Raw genomic sequence first — 24,022 nt, 5'->3', positions numbered from 1 at the left:
CCCCAAAATACTAGTTTTTTAATGAATTGCGCGTCTGTGATTGAGCAGAGAGCGACAGGGGTAAGATGGATGGCTTTTTTGGAATGAAACGCAGTCTTTGTGTGAGGGGAAATGAGTGGGTGGTGGTGTTTGCAGGATCCTCTTCTGCTTTGCCCACTCTGCAGTGATTTAGCAGCAGCTCCCACAAATGAAAATATAAATTTCTCTCAAATTGGTGCTTTTGTGCGCGCGTTCGAAGGTTGCAAGTGCGAGTGTGCTGATATACACTGCTTTTTTTTAAGGAGGCGCACCACGGTTCAATTGTCCGCGACTTCCCTGCTAACCATATGTCAGGGTGAGCCATAGTATATCAATCAAATCTGAGGAATTTAAAATCACGCGAGTTCGTTAGGAAAGTACGAGTGATTATTTTGAAACTTGAATTTAACGCGAGAGTGACATTTGCTTAACATAAATATTAGAAACAACTGTGGCTATGCTTTTAATGATCTGTGTGGGGTTTTTTTTTAAATCTTGTTTGCTCATGAAATGTTGCACTTTATAGGGTTTCTAATTCTCCTCTGTGTGTGTGTGTGTTTGCAGAATTTCCACGGAGGTCTGGCTGTCATTTTTATTAGAATGGATGTGCCCACGCAGATGAAGGGCAAGACAAGGCCACCCGAGTCACGGAGAGCGCCACGTTTTCTTCTTCACCAATTACGCACATCTACTGTTCTTTTTTTATCCACATTAACTCACGCAGTTGAAGAAAAACATGCCGTCATCGTTTCAGATAATCGCCACCTTTACGTCCGCGGTTTCGTTGGGACTCATTCCTCAAATGAGACTTTTTAATTCACCTCCACGCGCGTGAAACGGAATTAAAAACGAAAAGCGGTTATTACATTTCAATTTTTATTTCTACGAACTGGAGCAGCATGGAATGTATGACATCGAGAGAGACCAAAAAAAAGAGTAATAATGATGATGCCTGTTTCTTAAATAAATAAAATGCGAGCATGTGTGCTTCCCTCCGTCATTATTGCGTGATTGATGTTTACATTCTGAGAAAATAAAATTCGGGCAGGAGATCCACTGCAGCAGCGGTGTTTTTTTTGTAATTTTATTATTACTTTTATGTATTTATTTGGCTGCTGTTGGTGGCGACACTACGTCCGATAATACTAGATTTTTGAACAAATAAATAATATCTAATACAAAAACACAATGAAGGTAAGATGCGTGGAAGCTTGTGTGTGTGTGTGTGTGTGTTTAAATGTCCTTCTGGAAGTGCAACAAAATGCAAAACACAATTCTTCAACTGCGGATAAATAAAAGGTTCACATTGAAAAATCATAATACCCTGTTTGACTTAAACTATGAGACGATTAAATAGGTCAATATGTCGTCCTCCTGCAGCTCATAATGCGGGTCTGAGGCGTCCAACGCTTGCCATCATTTATCCTACGCTACTTCACACATCAAACTATAGTAAAAGGTGGAGGCGCACAAACAAAGCAGTGATGCGGCTGGAGGCGGAGGAGACAATGGGCGGAGTGATCCGCCGTTACAGATGCGTCAATTTGGGCGCTTCCTGGATTCTTCCCTGAGAATAGTGCGCCGTTAGGTCCGTGTAGGTCGGCGTGGGGTCGCACCCTGCGTGGTGCTGACTGCTGCCCATCGTGATAGCTCCGTTGTAGTCCATGTTGGAGGACGGGCCGTGCGAGAGGTGGGTCAGACCGAACACCGAGCTCCCAGAGCTGGCCATGGGCTCCATGTAGCCGCCGCCGACGTAGACCGGGCTGTTCTGCATGTGCGTCCCGTAGGTGCCGTTCCCCTGGAGCGCATGCGCGTCATACTCGGGCGTGGCGGCGTCGGGGTACCTCTTCTGAGAGGGGGGGCAGTTGTTGAGAGAGCTGTTCAAAGGAGGGGGGTAGGTGGAGGCCATGTTGTAAGAATTCTGATGAGGTTTGTTGTATGAGGTCGGTGAGTGGGACTCGTATGGAACACTGTTTACAAGAGAATGCATAGAGCTGAGGTATCCGCCGCCCCCCCCTCCTCCAGAGGAGGGGCCCACTGGGCTCCGTGGAGACTGACCACCAGGGGAAGGCATCATCCCCACACCCTTTTGATCCTTTTTGTACTTCATCCGTCGGTTCTGGAACCAGATTTTGATCTGTCTCTCGGTGAGGTTGAGCAGGTTGGCCATCTCCACTCTCCGGGGTCGGCACAGGTACCGGTTGAAGTGGAACTCCTTCTCTAACTCCACCAGCTGGGCGCTGGTGTAGGCTGTCCGGGCCCTCTTGGATGCCGCTGACCCCGAAGGGCTTTTATCTCCAGGGCAGCTGTCCACTGTCAGAGAGGAACACGACATTCCGTCAGCAAAGTCTCGACCCGCAACTGTGGCAGCTAGTCCTCCTCTGATTCATGCTGCACTGTGTCAATACTGTTGTTTTTTGGGTTATTTCTATTTTTACACTTGATGTTTTTTATGTTCAATGTTACACTATTGCACTGAAGCACATTCCTAGTCTGTGAACCCTCATTGACAATGACAATAAAAATCTTATGATTCTGATTTAGGACCTGATCACAGCTGAAGCACCCAAAATGAGGGGACATAAGGGGGGGCACCTTGTTAGGATTACTGTCTAATCATCATTTTCTAAATGGTTCGATCCGGTTCGGGTGATTTCATAACAACATCTCAGTTTTTTCCCCTCAGATCCTCTAACTGTAGCTGCATGAATCGCCAGCTCTCTGTCGGCTGAGCACAGCGACCCCTCTGGTCACCACTTGTAAAGGCGTCAAACATCTGCGAGTGATCAGAGACACTCAAACGTTCTTTATGATGTGACTGCATGAAACAAATCCACAGACGCGTCCGGTTCGGTTTTGGATCCGCTTCATCGCAGCAGTACATTATTTCCCATGATCTGAACACAATAAAATTGTCAGATGTAACCACAACAAATTCTAATCCTTAAAAAAAAAAGCCTCATGAGTGATTTAACGCCTGATTTTTAACAACATGGCTGCTTCATGAAGAGTAATAAATACTCAATAAAGTTTCTAATACACATCTGGACTTGATGCGGAGCAGTGAAGTAGCAGCATTTAGACACAGTTCAGCAGCGTAGTGGGACCGGAGCGTGATAACCAGAGCCATATTTTAGCAGAACTGCGCAGCATCAGGGAGGTTTGGGTTCGAGGGAACAGTTTGGAGATAAGCGGACGTTTTATCTGGGAGCTTTTCTTCTCCCTCTCTGCACTTTCACGTGAGTAATGCCAAGAATCTCAACAGCCTGATAAGTCTGCTCCCGGTGTGAGAGGTTATCACCGGAGCAATTAACAATCAATACGCACAATATTATACACGCTCAACGATAAAATCAGCCGGCGTAGACGAGCGGGTCAATATTTGGTCTCGTCTTGACCCTCGCAGGGGGAACAAGCCTAATGCAAACACAGGCCTTATGAATTCCTCTCTGAGGTCCACTGCTTCAGTAGCGCAGTGGCCGCGGCCACATGACTCCCTTTTTTAGCTTTTCTTTTTTTGGAGGTGCATGAGACGCACCTCACTTTGGTTTGAAGTATATCATGGTGAAAAGGAAGCACAAGAGAGACTAAGGTGTGCGATGGATCTGTTAATCTGACATTAGTCAAGACAAAAAATAAAAAATCCCTCTCCAAGCTACGTTTTCCGGTGTTGGAAAAATTGCCGCTTCAGCAGGATTCAAAGACAAATTCAGTGTTGTTTCTTTAGAACCAAGGACAAGTTGTGACTAGACAGGGTGAGGAGAGTTCACATCAAATGGATGCATAATTGTGATGGGTTTTCACGAGAATGTAATCGCTGGCTGCTGAATTGCAAAGTTGAAAAGATCAAAGGACGATTAAAGTAATACATTTAATGTTCACTTTTTAGTTGAAATTGACTCTGTAAACTACATTAAACACAGTTATATAGCCATTTTAATATCCATTTTTTCCCACTTTAAGATTAAACTTCAATTATCCATTGGCACAAGCTGGATTTCACCAGTCAAACCCAAGGCCCGGGGGCCAAACCCATCCCATCATGCTATTTTATGTGGCCCCACAAAGACCTTTAAATACATACACTTGGCTCTCAGTCAAACTCAGTAGTCATTTAAAGTTCACTTTGACGGGCTGTTTTCCAGCGAGCAGAGATTATAGATGTCAACAATGAATCTGGAATCTCTCACGTGGATATGTTTGTACAACCAGGAGAAAAACCAGAGTGTCTCTGTCTGTTACGAGACGGAATCGAAGGTGAATCAGTCATCTACAGTATGGGAACTTTAGCCACCGGTAATTAAATAACAGTCTGATATCACATGGTTGCTTCATGTTTTATCAATAAAAATGTTGAAAAAGTCGACCTCTTTTGTGACAGAGCTTGAAACTCCTATTCCACACATCACTTTTGCAAGCTAAGATGTAAAGTTTGGTCCACAAAGTCGACCTGTTTCATCCAATGACAACTTGAGCGCCACTCCAGTTGCAGAATGCAAGAATGTTTTAGGTCGGTGAAAAAACATTCCGAAATGTAGCCCGACCTCCCCCCTGCTGACCCTCAGCGTGGCGTCCCCCCTCACCCCACACACACACACACACGGTGAAAACAGCTAGACGAACTGCAACAACTGCTGGGAGTATTTGTGTGTTGTCTCTCTGGGAACAGTGTGTGATCAACAGACATGTGTGTTTACAGTGGGGTGAGGTCAGCCAGGGGTCACAACTGGTTCTCATCCTTACTCACGACGCGGCCACACCACTGTTGTGGGTCTTCCTTGTCTGACCGAGTCAGTTCTGCGGTATTGGAAGTACATGCTACTGATCCCTTGAGCGAGCACCACTGAGTTCCCTGACAAACAGATTCTAGTCTTCCTCCACAACTATTCCAAGAGTGCACCAACCACTGCAACCGGTTCCTTTCATGTGTGAGTCAGATAAGAAGAGATAAGACGAAAATGTCGGCCTTGACATTATCAGACTTGTGTATCTTCAGACCCGAAGGCCAAATTCTTCGCCTGTCACTTATTAGAGAACCACAAATGTGAAAGCGTCCTGTTACATCATCATCATCATCATCATCCTCTCACATAAATGTAACGATTATGTGCTGTATGGTGTGATTGTGCTGTTTTCATGTGAGAATCACAGGTGACTCTCAATAGTTTGACAAGACAAGTCTAAATATGTGGGCTGTTGCCAAGCCAACTCCTCGAAAAGAAAAAAAAGGGATGACTCCGTTGTGGACATTTCATTGAATACTGCAAATAGCAGCAGATGAGCAGCTATTTGAAGAAGTAGGGTCAAACCTTTGACTATTATTAAACATTTTTGGCGGGAATTTTTAACTCAACTTAGGAGTCATGTTTAAATGTTTGTCCTCACAGTTTTGTTTAACCAGCCTCATTTACACCTGCCAACTATGAAAATTTGTGGTGAAAAAAAAAAGATTTGTGGACAAAAATGATGACAAAAAGAAGAGTGGAACAACAATGCTATATTTTATATATTATTCTAGATTGTTATGCTATGCTTGTTTATTTGTAATAGATGATTTTCAGGGGTTAATGCCTCGCCCAGCTACACAGGGTGAGAAGCAGGGGACACACTGGAAAGGTGAGTGGTGGATCTGTCTGTGATCTTACCAAATTTTAAAAAGAGTATGATGACGATAACCCCCAACCATGCCCCAGTGTCACATGGTACCTGAGCTGGAACTACTGGCGGGCTTCTGCTTGGTGTTCTGGCGCGACTCCTTCATCCAGGGGAAGATCTGCTTGCTGCGCGTGCTGGACGTGGGCGACCCGCCGGACTTGGCACTGGGCTGGACGGAGCCGTTGTTCTCGCCGGGCGATTGCGGGGTCGGGGGTGGCCCCGCCGCCTGGGCGCTCTCGGGATGGGCCTCCGCCTCCGCGCTGCCGTCGCAGCTCTCGGGCTTGTGCAGCGGCACGGAGCCGTCAGCGGACTGCAGGGAGCAGGCGGGTCGATGGTACTCACTTTCCACATGAGAGGTTCGGGGATATTGGACCTGATTGGCATCATAACTGAAGCCATTTGCGCTTTGATATGGGTAGCCAGTGTAAATTGCCGAGCTGTCGTAGTAGGTTGCCTTTTGCATCTCGCCGTTTCCCAATATTTATTTCAGAACGTGACAGGGTCTTGACACCCTCGTAGAATAACATTGGCACCCGGCGATCACGTGACGCCTCCCCGCCAATGGCCTCCTCGGGTGAACCTGGGGTTACAAGAAGCAGCGTGAGCAGGAGAAATGGTGGCGATCCATCTTACTTCTCAATGCGCGCCTGACACCGCAGACTATAGGCGAGATATGGGCCGACACTTGTGCGCACTATTACCGTTTACCTTCTGGCTTACACGGCGCGCACTAACCTTGTATCACCATCTGCGCCACACGGCACTAAACAAAACCTTTTCATATTGCCAAATCAATTATGGAGCTAACAAGAGTCTCCAGCCCGCGACCACGGGAGTGAATAAAGAGCTACAGGAAACCTTGTTCTCGCTGCTTACTGCCCGAGCACCACGTCAGATGTTATAAACCTTTAGCCACTTTTGCACCGGAGCCCATTCGGTAACCAGATAGTGCCGCGCAGATACTCGAATAAACAAGCGCGCTCCCCCTTCTCTGCGCGCATCACATGATAAATGGAGAAGAACCTGAAAAACCGGGCCGTGGATCCTCGTGACCACGCCGTGAACTTTTCCCTCGCAGGCCCATAATAATGGATGCTGTCGGTGCTGTCTGCTCGCCGGCCCGGCGCCCTGATGTATGAGGGGCAGTGGGCCGGGACGGCCGGCCTGGACCGAGCCCGGTGGGCCAGCCGCGCACCTCCCATCGCTCACCCATGTAACCCCTGGATATTATTATTATTATTATTATTATTATTATTATTATTATTATTATTATTATTATTATTATTATTATTATTATTATTATCAATAAAAATAATAATATATTTTATTAGTTTGACTGATAATAACGCCTTATATAAGATGAAACCATATAATTATATGATACAAACACTGATATCATTACTATAATACCCACTGATGATAGGGCAGGTGAAATACTTGGCACGGATCTAACATATTTCGGCTAGTCTTTCACAACATGCGGATTATAGTTGACATTGATATGAGTTTTGATGACAACCCGTTCCGTACAATGCAAATAATAATCTCTAATAATCTCGTTTACTTGACTCAGACTCTGACAACGGAAACGAGAGACAAAACAGGGGAAACATGCGAGACAAAATTATAGGTGTAAAAAAAACAACAACAAAAAATATAATAATTTAATTTAGCAAGTTATGAAAGTGAAGAATGAAAAGCGAAATAAGGACAAAAAGTAGACAAAAAAAATCCTGATTCTATCATGCAACAAAGAAAGCAGGGAAGGAACAATCAACGTAGATATATAAAATCAATTCTACAATGATCAGCAACTTAAATTAAATTAAAGAGAAAATTATTGAAGACTGAGAGTGTAGCAACGTAAGAATCATTTTAAAATGCAACCTACGCAGTAATGTTGAAGAAAAATATCTTATTCGCCATATTACCGAACAAAATTTGGTCGCATAATGTAGTACCGGTTCTTATCATATTGAAAAGCAATATTTATTAATACCTGGCCACATCATGAAAAGCAAATGCATGGAATGCATGTACATAAAGTGCAAACAGCGTTTGAAGAGCTTATAATAATGCAACAATATAAATAAATTATTCAATACACAATGGGAACATAATAGGTATCAGGCAATAATAATAATAATTTCGTAATGATTACTTATTGGAAAGAAGTTATTAGATTCAGATTTGAATGAAACAATGTGACAGCTGAAAAAGAGTTTTTCATTATTGTTAATTCCAATTATCAGCACCGACTACATTACGAGCATGATACTTTCGCTTTAAAAGTAATATGCAATATCAGAAGAACGCGGCAAGAAATTCTTTTTCCATATAATTTAAGATGTATTTCATGAAAGCAATGCACAGTTCTTCAGTTGACCGGTTCAATTTCGTAAATAATGCTCTTTTTTTCTGGCGAGTTTAAGAGGTTTGGTGCAGAAGAAGGTGAGCAGAAGCGAAGGCGCAGGGCTGGAGAGCAGCGCGCAGGAAGGCGTGTTGCCGTGGCTCGCAAACACTCCTTAAATCTGGCTTTTGCAATCTTCATAAACCGGGCAGAGAGAGACAAAAGCCTTCTGCTCCTCGATAGCCGAGCTCGGTGTGTGTGCGTGCGTGTGTGTGTGTGTGAACTCTTCCTGAACTGAGATCTAAGTCATACGGTGATAAATCACGCCACGACACACTAACTCGGCCATTTACAAGCAAAGGCAGACTATTCCTGGCCTACTTACCTTCTCCTGTGACGACCACTGCTCAGCACCCACCAATATGCTCTCATTCAGCGAGCAAATCCATCAGAATAATCCACCAGAAAGTTTCCACGCGAGCATTTACAGCCCCAACAAGAAATGGGAAGAACCGTGCGAGGGAGGAAGAAGGAAAAAAAAAACCCGTTCCCCTCTTCCTTGTCTCCTCAGCTCAGCGAGTAGGGTCAGAGAGATAATCTGGAGTCACCATTTGGGTTTATCCACGTGCTCTGGCCATGACCAGAGCTTCATAGTGATTCTGGACTATGTGATCCTTCACCAGTTCCACGCAGACACCAGTGAACTGCCCCGAACCGCCAGCGTCACTATAGACAAGAAAAATTATGCAAATGAGCGAGCGCCTTGGAAAGTGCTTCACCTCCTCCTCCCCCACGCAAAAACACAGCTCCACAAACAGGAGCCGCAGATTATTTCCAATGGATTGTCGTGATTTGCGCAGATTAAGAGTGGGAGCAAGATGCTGACTGCGCTGCCTTTTCATTTCCACGCCACATAAAGGCGTCTGTGCGCGCGGGTTAATCATCAACCTGCTCTCTTCTCCACCCCGCTCGCTCACATTTGTAGCAGCATCCCAGATTATTGGAGCTGCTCAGATTATTTATCGTGGGGAAAAAAGGAGAAGCACAAAGAGAGGAATGGAGGAATCGTTTTCTCAAAATATCATATCCTCGTGTCGACTCCTGAAAACAGGACATGGACTGCGTGGGAGGGTGAGTGGGTCAAAAAAATCCACGCGTTAGGGCTTTTTTTCAGCCAACGCTGCCTTTATTTTGTTTAATTATTGACTCTTTTTGTCGGGAAAAACGATGAATCGCCGATTTTAACAAACAAAAGAGGGTTAAAAGTCACGGCGGCGGTGGGCGCAGAGAGTAGTTAGAAGAAGAACTATATATCTATAATGCCTTTTTGCAGGTTTTTCAAAAACATCATCTTCAATCCCACTCTATTTTACTTCCTCCAATGATGCAAATAGATTAGGAATAAATCACCGTGGAAGCAGGAGGTTTGAAAAACAGCAAGGCCGCGCTCCACTTTAATCGTGACAAATGACGCCGCGGAGACAAGTGTGCGGGGAACTGAGAGTTATGGCTCCCACTGCACGTCCTAAGCAAAAGCGCGCTCGTGTCCAAGCCGAAGGTTTCCGTGGGCGTGTGGGCTACTTATTGGAAATGGAATAAGGATATCAACATTCATAAGACAAATCAATAAAGATGTATGGACTCACCGTGGACGCTTTTAGGGTTTCCACGCGGCGGCCTCGCTGTCCGTGGACGCAGTCCTGCAACGGGGAAGGGTATTTCAAGTCTTTTTTTTTTTCAATTTGTACAAAAATATTAATGATTGGCTTTATTATTTAAAACGTCTGCAGTTTTATCTCGTATTTTTAGACAACACAAGGAGTTATTTTATTTCATTCTGTCTAAAATTAATAGATTAATCAAAGGCGTTGTTACAAAACAATGTTTAATTCGAAAGAACTGTATTTCTCTTTTTACTCGTGCGTAAAAATGCATGCGTAAAATCCAAATTCCTCATTTTTTGGGGGCTTTGTTTTCTTGCATTTTCCCGCAACGCCGGATCGAATAGTCATTAGTTCCTGCGCACCACCTTCCCAAAGTCCCGTCGCCCATAAATCACGCAGAAGCTCCGTGACCTCAGCGCGGCCGTGGGTGCCACTCCGTCTTCCATTATATCCTCATTTCCACGGAGGAGAGACACGAGCCCGGTTCTACCTTTCTGATGGAGCCTTTATTGATGATTTATTTCCAGGTGCGTTTGTGTTTGGGATTTCCGCGATTCGAATATTTGAGAGGCGGCTTTACGGTAATATCTGTTTGTGTTGTTCGGTGACGGTTCCGTTAAATTCCAACCCCCCAAACGACGCCTCGTAATTACGGAATGCGTCCTGATCATTTTAAAAGAAGCTCGTGATCCCTTGTGCGCGTCCTCGCCCTGCTTCCCACTGACCCCCTTCTCGGCAATAACTCACGACGGTTACGAACAATCGGCGGAAATACCTCAAAATAAAATCCATCCTCTCGTGGAAGCTTTTCTCCCCGCGCACAAAAACACGTCCGTCCGTAGCCGCGGGAGAATCATATTTAAAAAAAAAAAAAAACACCATAAAAATAAATCCTCATCGGCAGCTTCTTCTTGTTGTTGTTGTTGTTGTGAATGAAGTGGGGGGCGAACCCTCAAATAATCTGCATCATATGTTCGGATCGGGGCTCCGCTTTTTTCCCCACTGCCATAACACCGCGCAGTATTATGCGCCCGGATCACGTGACGCAGCGTCAAACTTAAATCCCCTTTTATTTGAGGCTGTGAATCATTAATGGAGGCGGCTATTGCCCCGAGAGGAGCGCGGTGGTCGAGTCGGTTGTGGGGGGTAACAGAAGGTTTTTTTTTTTTTAAGATGTGCAGAGGAAGAAGGAGGCGTGTGTGTGCGAGGGCTTTAATATCTATAAAGAAATGTGCTTTGTAAAGCGCAGGACCACGGAGTGAAAACCCACACGAGGAAAACCCACTCAGCCATTTTGGATGATTTAATCATTAACTGGAGCGCCCCTTCTCCAAAAACCGGATCAACAATGAGCGGGGCTTCTATTGTGGTCCACGTTTGCTCTTTAATGTGTTTTGAATGAGTTATTTGTAAAATAAATAAATAAATATATACTCTATGAATTGAAATACACGTTGTGCTGGGAATTTCTCTTCAGAGATTAATAAAGTATCTGTCTATCTATCTATCTATCTATCTATCTATCTATCTATCTATCTATCTATCTATCTATCTATCTATCTAATCTCAATGAACACGTCTCTGGAAACATTAATTCTGTCGTGCTTGCGCAGGCTAAAGTGCTAATACCATAGAGGAAAAAAAAAAAGATAAACGGCTCGTCCCACTTGTGTGGAAGTTGTGAACTGTTTAGTGCACAATTGGAGATAAATATATTTCCATCTTGAATGTATTCAAGTGATAGAAGCAGTGCATGACACAATACAGTCTGATCTGAAATGTAATCTCATCCAGACTATGAACAATGTGAAAGTGTACAACTGAATTAGGAGTCATTTAAACCAGGTTTGAGATCAGGATTTTCAACTCTCATGCCAGTAAGGAAAAAGTCCAACCATTAATAGTGTAAGACGCTGGAATACATTGAACAATACACTACAAACGTGTCCCTTATAACTGAACCCATTAAGTGGGCTGCCAGTATCTTATGGTGACATTCACACTGTATAATACATGTTGTCATTTGCGTTGCTGTGGCAACCAACTTGAAGCCCTATTTTGCAGCGTTCCATTAGTGTTTTCCCTGATCTCAGCAAAATGTGAACCTCGGCGAGGTTAATGTTCATGTGAACTCATCTTGCAACTTAGGCGCAGTTACATCACCTAGCAGTGTAATATCTACTGAACAAGAAATCACCACGGTCCCAACATAAACATGTTGACATTGTAATATTCTGTTTTGGTTATTTTATTTGAGGCAACAAAGTGACAGTTTATGTACATCGATGTGTACACGAGAGCTATCTTCTTATAGCTAACAACAATAATAATAATAAGCTATCAAAACTCATATTTTCAGTTGCTATATTAACGTTATTAGGTCTCATTCACCTGGGGTGTCAGTGAGCTTGTGTTGTGATGGTTCAGATCTGCTCATACACACTTAACTGCACCCTGTTCAGTTGGCCTTCAGTGTTGTGATGTAGCTCCAGTCTAAAGCCAAGCGCTGCCCTGTGCGGGTGTGGCTCCATTTCTATCAAAGTTATGAAACGCAGAAGTAGCTTAGCAGTTAGCCTCTTTAAATGTTCTGCTCAAAACATTCCAGCAAACCATATTATAGGGAATAGAGGGAACACATAGTAATTGTTTTTCAACTTGTAAATGACACTGAAACTGTTGGTACATGGAAGTTATTACTGCAGTGAGAGCTACCATTGTCGTCGCTAATGTTTGCTGCAATAATATCATGATAATATGATCATTCTTTTATATTTAACTAGTGTGAAGTGGCACTGTATTGATAACGTGCATTAAATTAGTTAATAAGGAGGGTATTTTTTCACTTTATTTTAGCCATGTTTCAGGTACTATTGAATTTCATGTATTATTAAATTCATCCATTACTGGTTCAAATACAGCTCAGAAGTCGTTCACCATGAAACAAGGTCTTAAATGATGTGATCTGATCACAATGTTTGGTCTTGAGATTGCAGTGCTACGGTGGGGCCAGGGCCCCGTCAGTGACTGACCCCGTGTCTAGTCAACATTCCACATGGTTCCACACTCATTACAACACGATGATCGTGAGCTTAGTCACTCAATAAAGTAGTTTTTCAGCTGCAAATACACACACTTTTTTCAACTGGATGACATCCAAAGAGAAAGTCTAGTCTCAGAACTTTGCAATGGATCCACGTTCTTCTAAAATTGATCATCACATGAAGAACATCTGTGTAACATTGTATCTATTATCTTGTCATTGCGAGTAACACAATATCTGTTTCCACCTGGTGCACAACTTCAAAGCAGAATACAACATCAAATGTTTCCTGCATAAGAAGGCGGAGGCTTGTGACAAAACAATTCCGTGTTATTGAGATAGTCATCTGGATAACAGCGAGCAGATAGAGGCTCCATATGAATCTGGTTGAAGATATGAGATTTAAAAGCCTGGTATGCAATGAGAGTGAGTAATATCATATGAATGAATTTATATTGTGAGTCCATGGTTAAATAGTTAAACGAAAAATAAAATTATTTATATCAAAACACACCAAAATGTGAAATGAAACCTGCTAGAAGTCATGAAGGGGCTTCCTATTTTGATGTCACATGTCTCATCAGTGGGTGTCGAGGCTGTCTTCCTGTCTGCGGTCTGCCTCGAGCTCAGTGTCGCCCCCTTTACCTCCACAGCGCCACTCTCGGTCTGGCTGCGCGCTGCTCCCCCAAACCAGCGACCCACACCTGCCCGCCCCGCAGGAGTCTGCGCGTGTCCGTCAGCGGCGAGCGGACGGTGGAGGTGATGCGAGTCAAGTGTGGCTCCTCGACCCCGCAGATCAACTCGGACCCCCCATTCGGCCTGAGCACTTAACCGACTGAGTGATGACGGGAGGAAGCAGGGGCTCGAGACTTTGACCGTCAGCGCAGGATTTGGGCGCCCAAAAGTGGATCCCAGCGCAGCCTCTTCCTGCACCGTTTGGCGCTTGTTTTCAGTCAACAGCGAGCAGCAGGCGCGGAGAGGAGGAATCTCCCCAGCCCCATTCATCATGTGAGGGGCGGACGCGGGCAGCGCTTCACACCCACTGCGCGCCATTGTCTGCCTAAACTTGAGCGGGTTAACTTTGGAGCGCAGCAGACGTGACCACACCTGGACCACGGAGAACTTTGACGCGCCAACTCTGCGAGATTATAGTCTGCTTCCTTGTGTTTGACGGGATTATGTGAGAGAGAAGAAGGAGCACAAGCGAGATTCGGTTCCGCTTTGGCAGAACCTTTAATTGGCAGCTTGACGCGCTTTGATTTATTTCACACTTTCCTCAAGCGGAGATCTCCAGCGCAGTCTTTTGGTTTCAGGTTTACACCGACCGAGCCAAACGTGAAACCCAAATCCCTGTGTTTTTTTTTTTTTTTTTTATCGTCCGCCAGAGACTGAACCGGAAGTTGTAATAAAGATGTTTCCATTTTGGCTCTCTTTACTGTAAAAATCTGTTCATGTTTCGTGGTGTGTCAGAGATATTTTGGGAGGAAACTCTTCGCAAGTCGTAAATAGAAACGACACGCTTTTGTTAATGTTTGACTCGATCATGACGCGCCCAGAGGTCCTCCTCGGTTGTCATGGCAACGTGTTCAGCATAAGGAAGGAATCTTTCTGAACTCGTTTTTGGATGTAAAACATGGCATATATTTTTCTAAATTTTAAAACGGTCTGGTTTTTTTTGTTGAGGAATTTGAATGAGGCAAAAACGAGTCAACTATTCCATGAAAAAAAATAAAATAAATAAACATGCACTTGAAGCGAATGAACATAAATCTGTCCTCCACTTTTGCAACTCCTGGTGATGTGATGACGTCATGTATCACCCCAAAGTAACAGTTTAACATTTTCACACGCAGATGGCTACGCTACACATACATGTAACTTAGTGTAAAATATCATTACTCACCGTTGATTTTTGTTCATATTCTCAATAGAATATTATTTTCTATTGATTATTACTCACCTTTTGCTTCTATTTTGACAAACTTTAAGAAGAATGACATCACTATTTTACACCTAAACATTCATATTGACTCATTATAAACGTGTTTTCATACGTAATTTAAATTTAATTTGAGAAAGAACAGTTTAAGAAAGAGAAAGTGAGAATGAAGAGTGAGCACGTGAAGCAGAGCCAGAAACATTTGCTTAATTCTAGCTAATTTACAGCCACATTAAAGAAGAGGAGCGCCGCTCTAATGCGTCTGAAATGTTGCGCAGGTGTTCTTTAACAAAAACAATGACCAACATTTAAATCTGAAATCTTATGAAAACTCATCCTCACAGAGAACTTATCAAGCTTAAAGCCATTACCTCTACTTCAAACGTCACAGCCAGACATCGTGATTTAGCACTCACTTTTCTGAAGGTGTTGTTGAGTACAAACATATTAAATAGTGTTTTTCCATCCAAGTGTGCAGGAACTACACATTTTTAATCAAACACAGATAATATGAATCATTAGTCAACATGCTTTTTAATAACCATTTGAAGCGATTGGTGATAATCCAATTTTCAATTCTTTACTAGTCGTGCGCTCATCTATTTATATTTAAAATGTTCATTTAATATGGATTATATTCATTTTGCATTTACATATTGCTATAGTTTGGACAGAGAATATAAGACCAAATAATTCCATGTTTTCACGTAAAATAAATATACTTTTTTTTGGGTGATGAAATCTGTTCTGGTCTTAAAATCTACCTTCATAATACATATTTCCCCCCAAAAGAATTCCCAGAAATATAATCAATAAAAGGACACATTTTATTATGTCAATATTATTCTTTAAGCCTTGTAACCTTGTCTTAAATTTAATGTTTACAAGCAGCGGAAAACATGGTTTCTAAGCACATTCATTTTTTCCCCCTTTAAAAAAATCTTCCTTTTTTATTGTCATAGTTATTAGTCTAGATAAAATAATATAAACATCATTACACGCCTCCTAATTCTGACATTGGTAAAAAAGTACTTTTATCATGATGAAATACCTGCAGTAGGTTTGGGGACAAATTGTAAAATCCATGATGGAATAAGGCCTAGAATATAGAATAGAATAAGGCCTAGATCATAGAATAATATAATTTCTTGCAATAGCTCTGGTAAGAATTATGATTTTTTTTTCCTTCAGAAATGGAATCAAAAATCTACTCACAAGCCATGACGAAAGTGGCGGAGACGTGACTCTCACCCTGCAGAGGTTGACTTGAAATAAAAATAAGACAGAATTTCACGTCTATTTCTGACCCGGGGTCATCTATAATTCAGGAGGTCACGTGGACGGGAATTAAACTTTCAGCACAGTGGAAGTGACCTTATAGCTGCGAGTTAAAAATGACTGGAGGAATGTGTCACCTCACTTCTCAGCCTCGTCTGGCGTTTGTGGGAGAAAATGAGAGATCGGATCTGAACCAAGATCTTTATCTGCCCGGATATTGATGTGACCTCTGGTTCAGAGCCAGCGCTGATGTTGCTACACGTGTGCGTTTATTTGTCGCACAAACAAGCCATACCTGAGCTCAAGAGTGCGTTTGTCTCCCGGGTCGATGGGAATCTGTGACTTTTTTTGCTCGCACACAAGCTAAAGAACACAAAAGTAAAAAAGGCTTTCGTTTTGTTTTTGAATCAAAATCATAAAAAAAGAACTTTTGTAGCCTCTCATTCTTCTGTATCTCATTAGATTTCCATATTTCAAATCCAATGCAACATTCAGGTGTCGGCCCCAGCGTGGGAATTCTCTACGCTCACATCTCCACTGAGCCCCAAAAACCACAGAGAAGATCAAACTGTATTCCACAGCGCACTTCACCATCATGTTTGTGTTCGGATCTGCCCTCTCGTCACGCTCTGACATGAGCAGGGGGCTTCTCTGATGAATTACATGACAGACCCCCCCTCCTCTACCCCCCAGCTCCCCGACCCCTCGCCTCCACCCCGCCCCTCTGCTAGAATCCATTTTGATGAATCCATTCTTGCCGCTATAAGCGCCGTTGTGTTTCTTGTTTTGTTTATTTGTTTCTGTCCCTGGTTCAATCCCAAATGAGAAAGAGCGTCTCAGCACTGACGAATGGCCTGAGCGGTGTACGTGTCAAGAGGTCAAGGGTCAGGAGAAGTGCTGCGGGCCTGCGATTGGTCAGGGCCGGCCATGTCCTCCAGATGAACTCTCTATTGTTTGGATGTAGCAGGTAGTGACCAACACTCACACTCTGGTGCCCACAGGATCCTGGTCAAGTGACAAGTATATTTGCGGCTGCGAGGAGACCTCAGTGTGGTGATCTTCATTCTGTCATTGCACTTAACACGAAAAACAACTACATCACCTGACTCGCTGTGTAAACCCAAATGTCATATCTTGAAGTTCTCAAGGAAGAAAAAAGATTACGGAACAGTATGGAACCATATAAATTACTGTTCATAATAATTTAATAATGAAAAATAATAATAATAATGTTATTATTCTGTGGTGCATCACAAAATATATATTAAATGTGAAAAAGAAAGACAATTAGCTACAAAATAAAGAGAAAGAAGTAAACTAAAATTGAATGACTATACTCTAATATATACTATAAACAGAATATCATGACAGAAAATATTTCAGAAATATAATAATGTTTTATGTGACTAAGTGAGACGTCTTGTCGCGACAGGTAGACGATGCATTCATGTGCTCCTTTCAAGGCTGCACACTTTTCTATCATGACTGTTCACATCAGCTGACCAGTCCGGTCAAACGTACGCCTGTCAGTGGAAACGCGTTGCTTTGACCATTTAAATAGAAAATAAATGCAAAGTCACGAGGAGCAAAGAGGCTTCAGTTCCGACGTTAAACCTTGAATTAAAATGAAGAGAAGAATGACGATGAATCTACATACCCTGCATTATTGGCATGAAAAAGTGTTCTATTAAATTAGTAAAAACTTTTGATTTATGTCAAAAAGTGACTGGAAATATGAACATGTAATCATCAAAATACACAATACATAACTCTTTTTTTATAAAAATTGGTCATGGCAACACGGAAATCTTGTTGTTTTTCTTGAATAAATAATAGTAAATAAATCCATAAACAATAAAACAGCCTTGCAAAATATAATTGTTAGATATCTTTTTAACCCGTTTTTGAAAAATTAAGATTATACGTTCCAATAATACAGGCTTTTTTTGGGGCTAACTTCAGTAGATTCAAATGAGACAGAAGTGTGAGTCAACTGGAAAGCGTGCAGGTGGAAAGGCGAAACGCACACAGCCGAAACTTGTTGGTCGTGTTGATTCAATAACTGAGTCCGACGATATGTTACTCCCAAAACAAAGGCGCAAACTTCTGACCCCGGCAGATCCGAGGAGGTATTTGAGGCCAAAACAGAGCTCTCGTGCCGAAATCAAGCAGTCACAGGCCGGTCAGCTTCATTAGTGAATATTTATTTCCACAGAGACACGTTTGGTCTACTCTACCACGACACAGCGACGACACGTATTCACAGTTTAGAACATCACAACAAACATGACGCACTAGCACAAAGAAACTACCACAAACTAAAGTCTACCGTGAAATGTCTCCTCCTTCATTGTGCCTTCGTTATGATCCTTATGTACATCACATATGTCCTACACGCAGTACTCGAACACACACGCAGACTACACTGTTATGCCAAATATCCAAAATCTTTCAAGTATATTAGCACTCTCCATGAGATAGAAAATAAAAAAGAGGTTTACCTCTCGCACTTTAACTGATCCGAGTCCTGCGTAAACAAATATATCAACACTTGAACGGCGGGGACTGTTGGTGGTTTCAAGCTTATATGAAGAAGAAGAGGGAGGCGACAAGATGGCAGACTCCTTCAAATGTTGAGATTTGGGTCCATGATATCCACTTCTCAGTCTGGTTTGAACGGCAGTGGGGGTGCTGGGGGGGGGACTATAGCGCGGTGGTGCACGGCGTGGGGACGAGCTGCTGCCCTGTTTTGACCCCCGACGACGACGACGATGAAGCTGAGCTGGAGGAGCGGATCTTAGTGTTGGGCAGCTTGTGCTCCTTCTTCCACTTCATCCGGCGGTTCTGGAACCAGATCTTGACCTGCCGCTCAGACAGGCACATGGTGTGAGCGATCTCCACGCGCCGGCGGCGGGTCAGGTAGCGGTTGAAGTGGAACTCCTTCTCCAGCTCCAGGGCCTGCTGGCGGGTGTAGGCGGTGCGGGAGCGCTTGGGGACGCCGCCGTTGTAGCTGGCGTTGACTGCAACAAACAAGAGGGACTCGGGTTCAGACACTGGTTTATACCCTCAAAAACACGCACTGACATCCGAGGCCTTAAACCAAACACCCTTTGCTTTGTACAACAGAGTGTCTTCAGAAAAAGATCGAGGGTTTACGCCGCGCTCTGGTGCTCAACACCTCCTAGTGGCCACGCTGCTCATTGCCGCTGCTTATTTCGCCTACTGAAAGGGACAGCTCCACTTTTTAAATCGAAATCATCTCGATGCCCCTTAACATCGTCTCAAAGAAGAGACAGTCAGATACATAAAGCCGACGTGGCTCTGATTTACATAGACTTGTGTGGAGGGAAGCACTTCACTATAGAGACAACTACACAAATGCATCATCTTTAGTTCGGCTCTTCAGTCCGTCAAGAGGACGGGACGTGTGTGGAGGGTTCTGAAGGGCTGATGTGAGTGTGCTGAGAGATTGATGAATTCATTTGGGCTGCAAAAAAAAAAAAAAAATGCTGATATGTCATCTTTTCCATGGGTCCACACATATGGATCTACGCTTGGGTTTGTGTGTTGGAAGACAGAGTGGTCCTCTGTTTACTGGCCAAACGTGCGTTGATTGATTGATAGAAAGAAAACAAAGAAAAGGTGGCGACAACAAGGCCACGGAGGCGTTGGATTTTCTGTTGTTTCTTAAACTGTATGGAAAAATAATGGAAGGAAAGTGCAGGCATGAAAGTGTAGTTACTGCGTAGATGCACGGTCATGCCAGCTCTCTGAGCACACCAATACAGCGGTGTCAAATATTATATATTTGTTGCTAAGAGAGGGGGAATAGAGGATTTAGGAAACATTTTTTGTGGATTGTTTTTTATTTTGAATCACAAGAAACGGTTAGGAAACAAATCTTCACAGAGTTTCTCTCATTTTTCCATGGTGTAACTGGCCACTTCTGAATTCAAGTGTATTTTTTTTCTTTTCAAAATACGTTGCATCGTCCTATTACGGATATTGAATGGAAAATATATTGAAATAAAAATAGTAAAATAGTAAAATAAAAGCCAAACATTAGGTAAAAAAAGGGGGGAAGGAGGGTAGTGAGGTTGGATGGCAGGTGGTTCAAGGAGGTTCTAATGTATCCATCTGCTCAGACGTCTGTAGGACGTTTATGAATCGTTGTCTTGCTATTTTCAAATCCTACTTTTGAGACTCAAAAAATGCCAATAATATATTTAATCCGATCATGGGCAAAGAGACAGATTAACCCTCGAATCACACAGGCAGTCTAAGGCGCGTGTTGTTGTACTGTCACGTCGGAATGACGACTACGACACGAGAGGAACAAGAAGGACGCGGACGTATCGAAAACGGTGCCAACGTTGCTGAGGGACTGTATGTATTTTTTACGAATGAAATGAAAACGAGAAAAAAACGACCCTCGTTTTCAAGTCAGTAGATCCACGTATTACATGAACGTGAACGCTCACGCGTTTTCCTTCACTTCTTTCCCTGAATCACGGTGTCGTTTTTACGCACGGAAGAAAGTGGCGTTTCTGAACGAAACGGCCGTTTGGACGGTCCAAAAAAAAGCAATCGCGAATGTTGAAAATCCACATCTGGATCCAGACTTTGGCCCGGCTCCAGCTACTTTGGCCAGGAGAGCAACAAAGGCGCACGGTCCCGACAGAGAACACAAGCCATCAAATTTACGAGGCTCCTTCATTAGCGACCCCGCTGCTCCGCGGCCGTAAATTAGTCGCAGCCAAAGAACTTGTTGTTGTGTGACACCACCACTCACCCGAGCTCACGTGGACCTTCTTCATCCACGGGTAAACCACCGGCTCCTTGCCCTTCGCCAAGCCGGGATACAGCTCCCCGGCGAGGCTGCAGTCTTTGCTGGCCGCCGCTCCAGCGCCACCGTCCGGGCCCGCGGAGAGCCGAGCCCCGTGGAGCGTCTGCGCCTGCTGCTGCTGCTGCTGCTGTGGAGGAGCCGGGACCGGCTGCGGCTGCGTGTGGTGCCCGTCGCTGAAGTCCTCGTGTCCGTAGTCGTAGCCGGACTCGGTGTAGTTTGACCTCGGATAGGAGGCATCATCGTGGTGGTGAGGGAAGCCCGGCTCTTTGGGCCGCTCGTAGTACTCGTACCCGCCCTGCTGGTACTCGTCGCACGGCGGGAAGGAAGGCTCGATGTAGTTGGAGTTTATCAAGTAGGAACTCATGGTCATTAATTTGTGAAGTGCAACAATACTAATTTTTATCGCGCTGTCGTTTTTCTGATCTCTCACAAAATCCCTCCTACTCCTTGTCAAATGTACAAAGTTGCCAGGTCACGTGAGCGCCGCGGCCAATCGGCGCGCGAGCTGCGGGCATCATGTAAACAAGAGCCAATGGCGAGCGCGGTACCGGTACCAGCAGAACCACTGGCTCTCCGTCCCCTGTTTTCTTATTAAATCAGCGTATATAAGGCGCCTTAATGAGAGAACTTGTTTACTGCGCGCAGGCGAGTGGCTCAAGACAAACGTTTCAAAAGTATCGTGCACAAAGCAGAATTCCCCGTCGGGTCAGAACCGTCACACCGAACTGTTGTTGTTGTGGTGGTGCGTGGAATATGTGAGACGGACACTTTATGGGTGTCAGTGAACGCAGCACGCTGTTCATCCAACGTGAGAATGAAGCTAAATATCAATCTTCTATATGCTTTTTATTCCAGGAATTGACAGGAAAACTTCCTAAATAAAGAGTGCTCACGCACGCAGCACCATCAAACGCGACCCTCTAAAGACGAACCACATTGTATAAATGCTCAAATGCAGGCTTCTTTGGCGGGTAATCGCATTGACTCTGCAGCTGATTTGATTCTCTGATTTCTATTTGCAACACGAGAGAGAATCGCCTAAAAGCAACGTTATAAATGTGCCGGATGATGTGCTTATTCCAAGATTTTGGAGCAACAAAACCAACTCTAATACAAATTGAACTCCACTCTTCTAACACTCATATTAAAAAGTCACACAAAACAAAACACGACCTAATAAAGCAGGGATATTAAGTGCGCTCTTATTTGATGTTTCTCTAAACACTGTAAGTTTGTCATTTAAAGAGTCGCACAAGTGCACGAACTTAATTCCCTCATCCGTCCGTCATCAGCGCCAAAAGCACTTGGCCTGATCGAACCCTCTTCACGCGCTTATAAATGAGCCAAAAGTCAAAATCCTCCTCAACAAATCGCACGTCTGACAATTAAACAACATCAGAATAGATGCATTTTTGTTGCCTCTGTCATCTGCTGCGTTCACTGACGATCACAGAGCGTCCGCCACACTGCGACAACGGCAGGGTTTTAGATCAGCCCGAGTCATATTCGGATGAAAACACGCGCTTTTGTCTAAACGTGGTGGTCTAAAAAGGTGGATTAGTTGACAGAAGACCCATCTGATGTAGGAGAAATGTATTAAATGAGCCTGAAAGAAGACTACACGTTATAATGCACCGTGGATTCACCAAGTATTTAACACCATCCAGCGGAGACAAAAAATCCCTCATCAGAATGATTTAAAAATACCAACTGAGAGGAGACGTTAACACAAAGCCACATCTATAGAATGTCATTTATATAAAAGTACAACCATTCAGTTATCTAAATATGCATCTTTATCTGCAACAGCAAATGCTATTGTAATATAGGGACTGCCATTTCTATATACACGTACATCAACCAATATTTTGTAGCTCCATATTCAAGTTCAACTTCTCATCTTGCAGTCCACATTTTAAACTTCATAATAAAGACAACAATGATAAGGCAGTGTAACACTGCACTTGTAGCACTGCCAGTGATGCCTTATAACCTCGATTTAATGGTCAGTTAAGTCCAAAATAAATAAAAGAACAACAACCTGCCACACCATACCGTATCCTAAATCTGGGATATTTTCGTGGTGAAAATTGATCATAACCATCCCAAAGGAAGACACTTAAAGTATCTTTAGGGTCATTTATTATAAAATATCATCATAAATAACAAGGGGTTGCAAATGTACATCTCTAAGCATTGTGTTAAATGGCGACAAAAACAGAAAAACAATTACGTTTGTGCAATGATTTTAAATGATATCAATAAGATACACATACATTTCAACTTCACATTAAATCAGAAGTGTGTCTGAACAGCAAAGTGAGTCCTGCAGCACTAAAGACACACAAACGAACCACCTTTTTCTTGTATTGCTAATTCATCCAATTCTAATATAAAACATACAGAGGTAACATCAAACACAGCCAACAGACCTGTTAGAGCACCATATTTAAATGCTCATCCAATATTTAATAACAATGCAGTCAGGCTATTGGGTAAAAACACAGACTGAAATGATAATATTTTGTAAAATATGCAACAGAAAATCATGAATTACGGCAATCAAAGCATTAAACCATAAAAGTCACAAATATGTTTTTTAATTAATAACAAACAATGCAACAGTTATGTTATGTGTGCTATTATTTAAATGCCCCAGAACATTTGAACATTTTAAACAACACTGCTTTTTCAAAACATAAACAATTCTCTGGATGAAAGTTCGCCTACTATAATAATATGGAATAGTAGTAACACTATCAGTGACTTCTTCATAGAATAAACCCGACATGACCACATAATAATAATAATAATAATAATAATAATAATAATAATAATAATAATAATAATAATAATAATAATAATAATAATAATAATAAATTTGTGTTGAGTTTTTCGAGGCGCCTCTTACCGTGCCGTGCTCCAGCCATCAGGTCCAGGTCTTGGTCCAGGTCCATCTTGTGGACGAGAGGCTGCATCTGTGCAGCGGCTCCTCACAAAGCTCCTCCGGACTCGCCGTGTCCATCAGGCCTCTGGACGGAGAAACAAGAGGCCAAACTTGGGAAATATTCAATGGCTTTTCTTTTCACCCTTTTCTTTCTTTTTCTTTCCCCTACTGGTCCCCCTATTCTCCGGGCTCCTCCAAACAGCGATAACTTCTGCCTGACCCCAAAGTGACACCGTTTCCATTTTGTTTCTGATTAATCTCAGCATTGACAGTCTTTGTTAAACA

The 24,022-nt window shown here is 43.2% G+C and overlaps 2 protein-coding genes across 4 annotated transcripts; both read right to left on the bottom strand.

Moving 5' to 3' along the window:
- Positions 1–137: 137 nt before the first annotated feature.
- On the bottom strand, positions 138–23,775 carry hoxa3a (homeobox A3a). 3 transcript variants are annotated; one of them, XM_053864195.1, is made up of 4 exons: positions 23,702–23,775; positions 9,670–9,723; positions 5,725–6,253; positions 138–2,331 (listed from the first exon to the last, which is right to left on the bottom strand). In XM_053864195.1, exons 3-4 carry the CDS (start codon positions 6,134–6,136, stop codon positions 1,547–1,549), a joined length of 1,197 nt encoding a protein of 398 aa, XP_053720170.1. In that variant the 5' UTR covers positions 6,137–6,253; positions 9,670–9,723; positions 23,702–23,775; the 3' UTR covers positions 138–1,546. The 3 variants fall into 3 exon arrangements, with proteins under 3 accessions (XP_053720170.1, XP_053720169.1, XP_053720168.1); XM_053864194.1 differs by lacking the exon at positions 23,702–23,775 and adding an exon at positions 10,463–10,765; XM_053864193.1 differs by lacking the exons at positions 9,670–9,723; positions 23,702–23,775 and adding an exon at positions 8,409–9,607 and having other exon boundaries at positions 372–2,331.
- On the bottom strand, positions 18,141–21,204 carry hoxa4a (homeobox A4a). The gene is made up of 2 exons (XM_053864198.1): positions 20,737–21,204; positions 18,141–18,964 (listed from the first exon to the last, which is right to left on the bottom strand). Exons 1-2 carry the CDS (start codon positions 21,158–21,160, stop codon positions 18,648–18,650), a joined length of 741 nt encoding a protein of 246 aa, XP_053720173.1. The 5' UTR covers positions 21,161–21,204; the 3' UTR covers positions 18,141–18,647.
- Positions 23,776–24,022: the final 247 nt, after the last annotated feature.

Source organism: Synchiropus splendidus, chromosome 4 (assembly GCF_027744825.2).
Source record: "Synchiropus splendidus isolate RoL2022-P1 chromosome 4, RoL_Sspl_1.0, whole genome shotgun sequence".
In the NCBI taxonomy this organism is placed as follows: Eukaryota; Metazoa; Chordata; class Actinopteri; order Syngnathiformes; family Callionymidae; genus Synchiropus; species Synchiropus splendidus.
The sequence above is the reverse complement of the archived record's forward strand: the minus strand, read 5'-3'. Positions and strand labels throughout refer to the sequence as shown.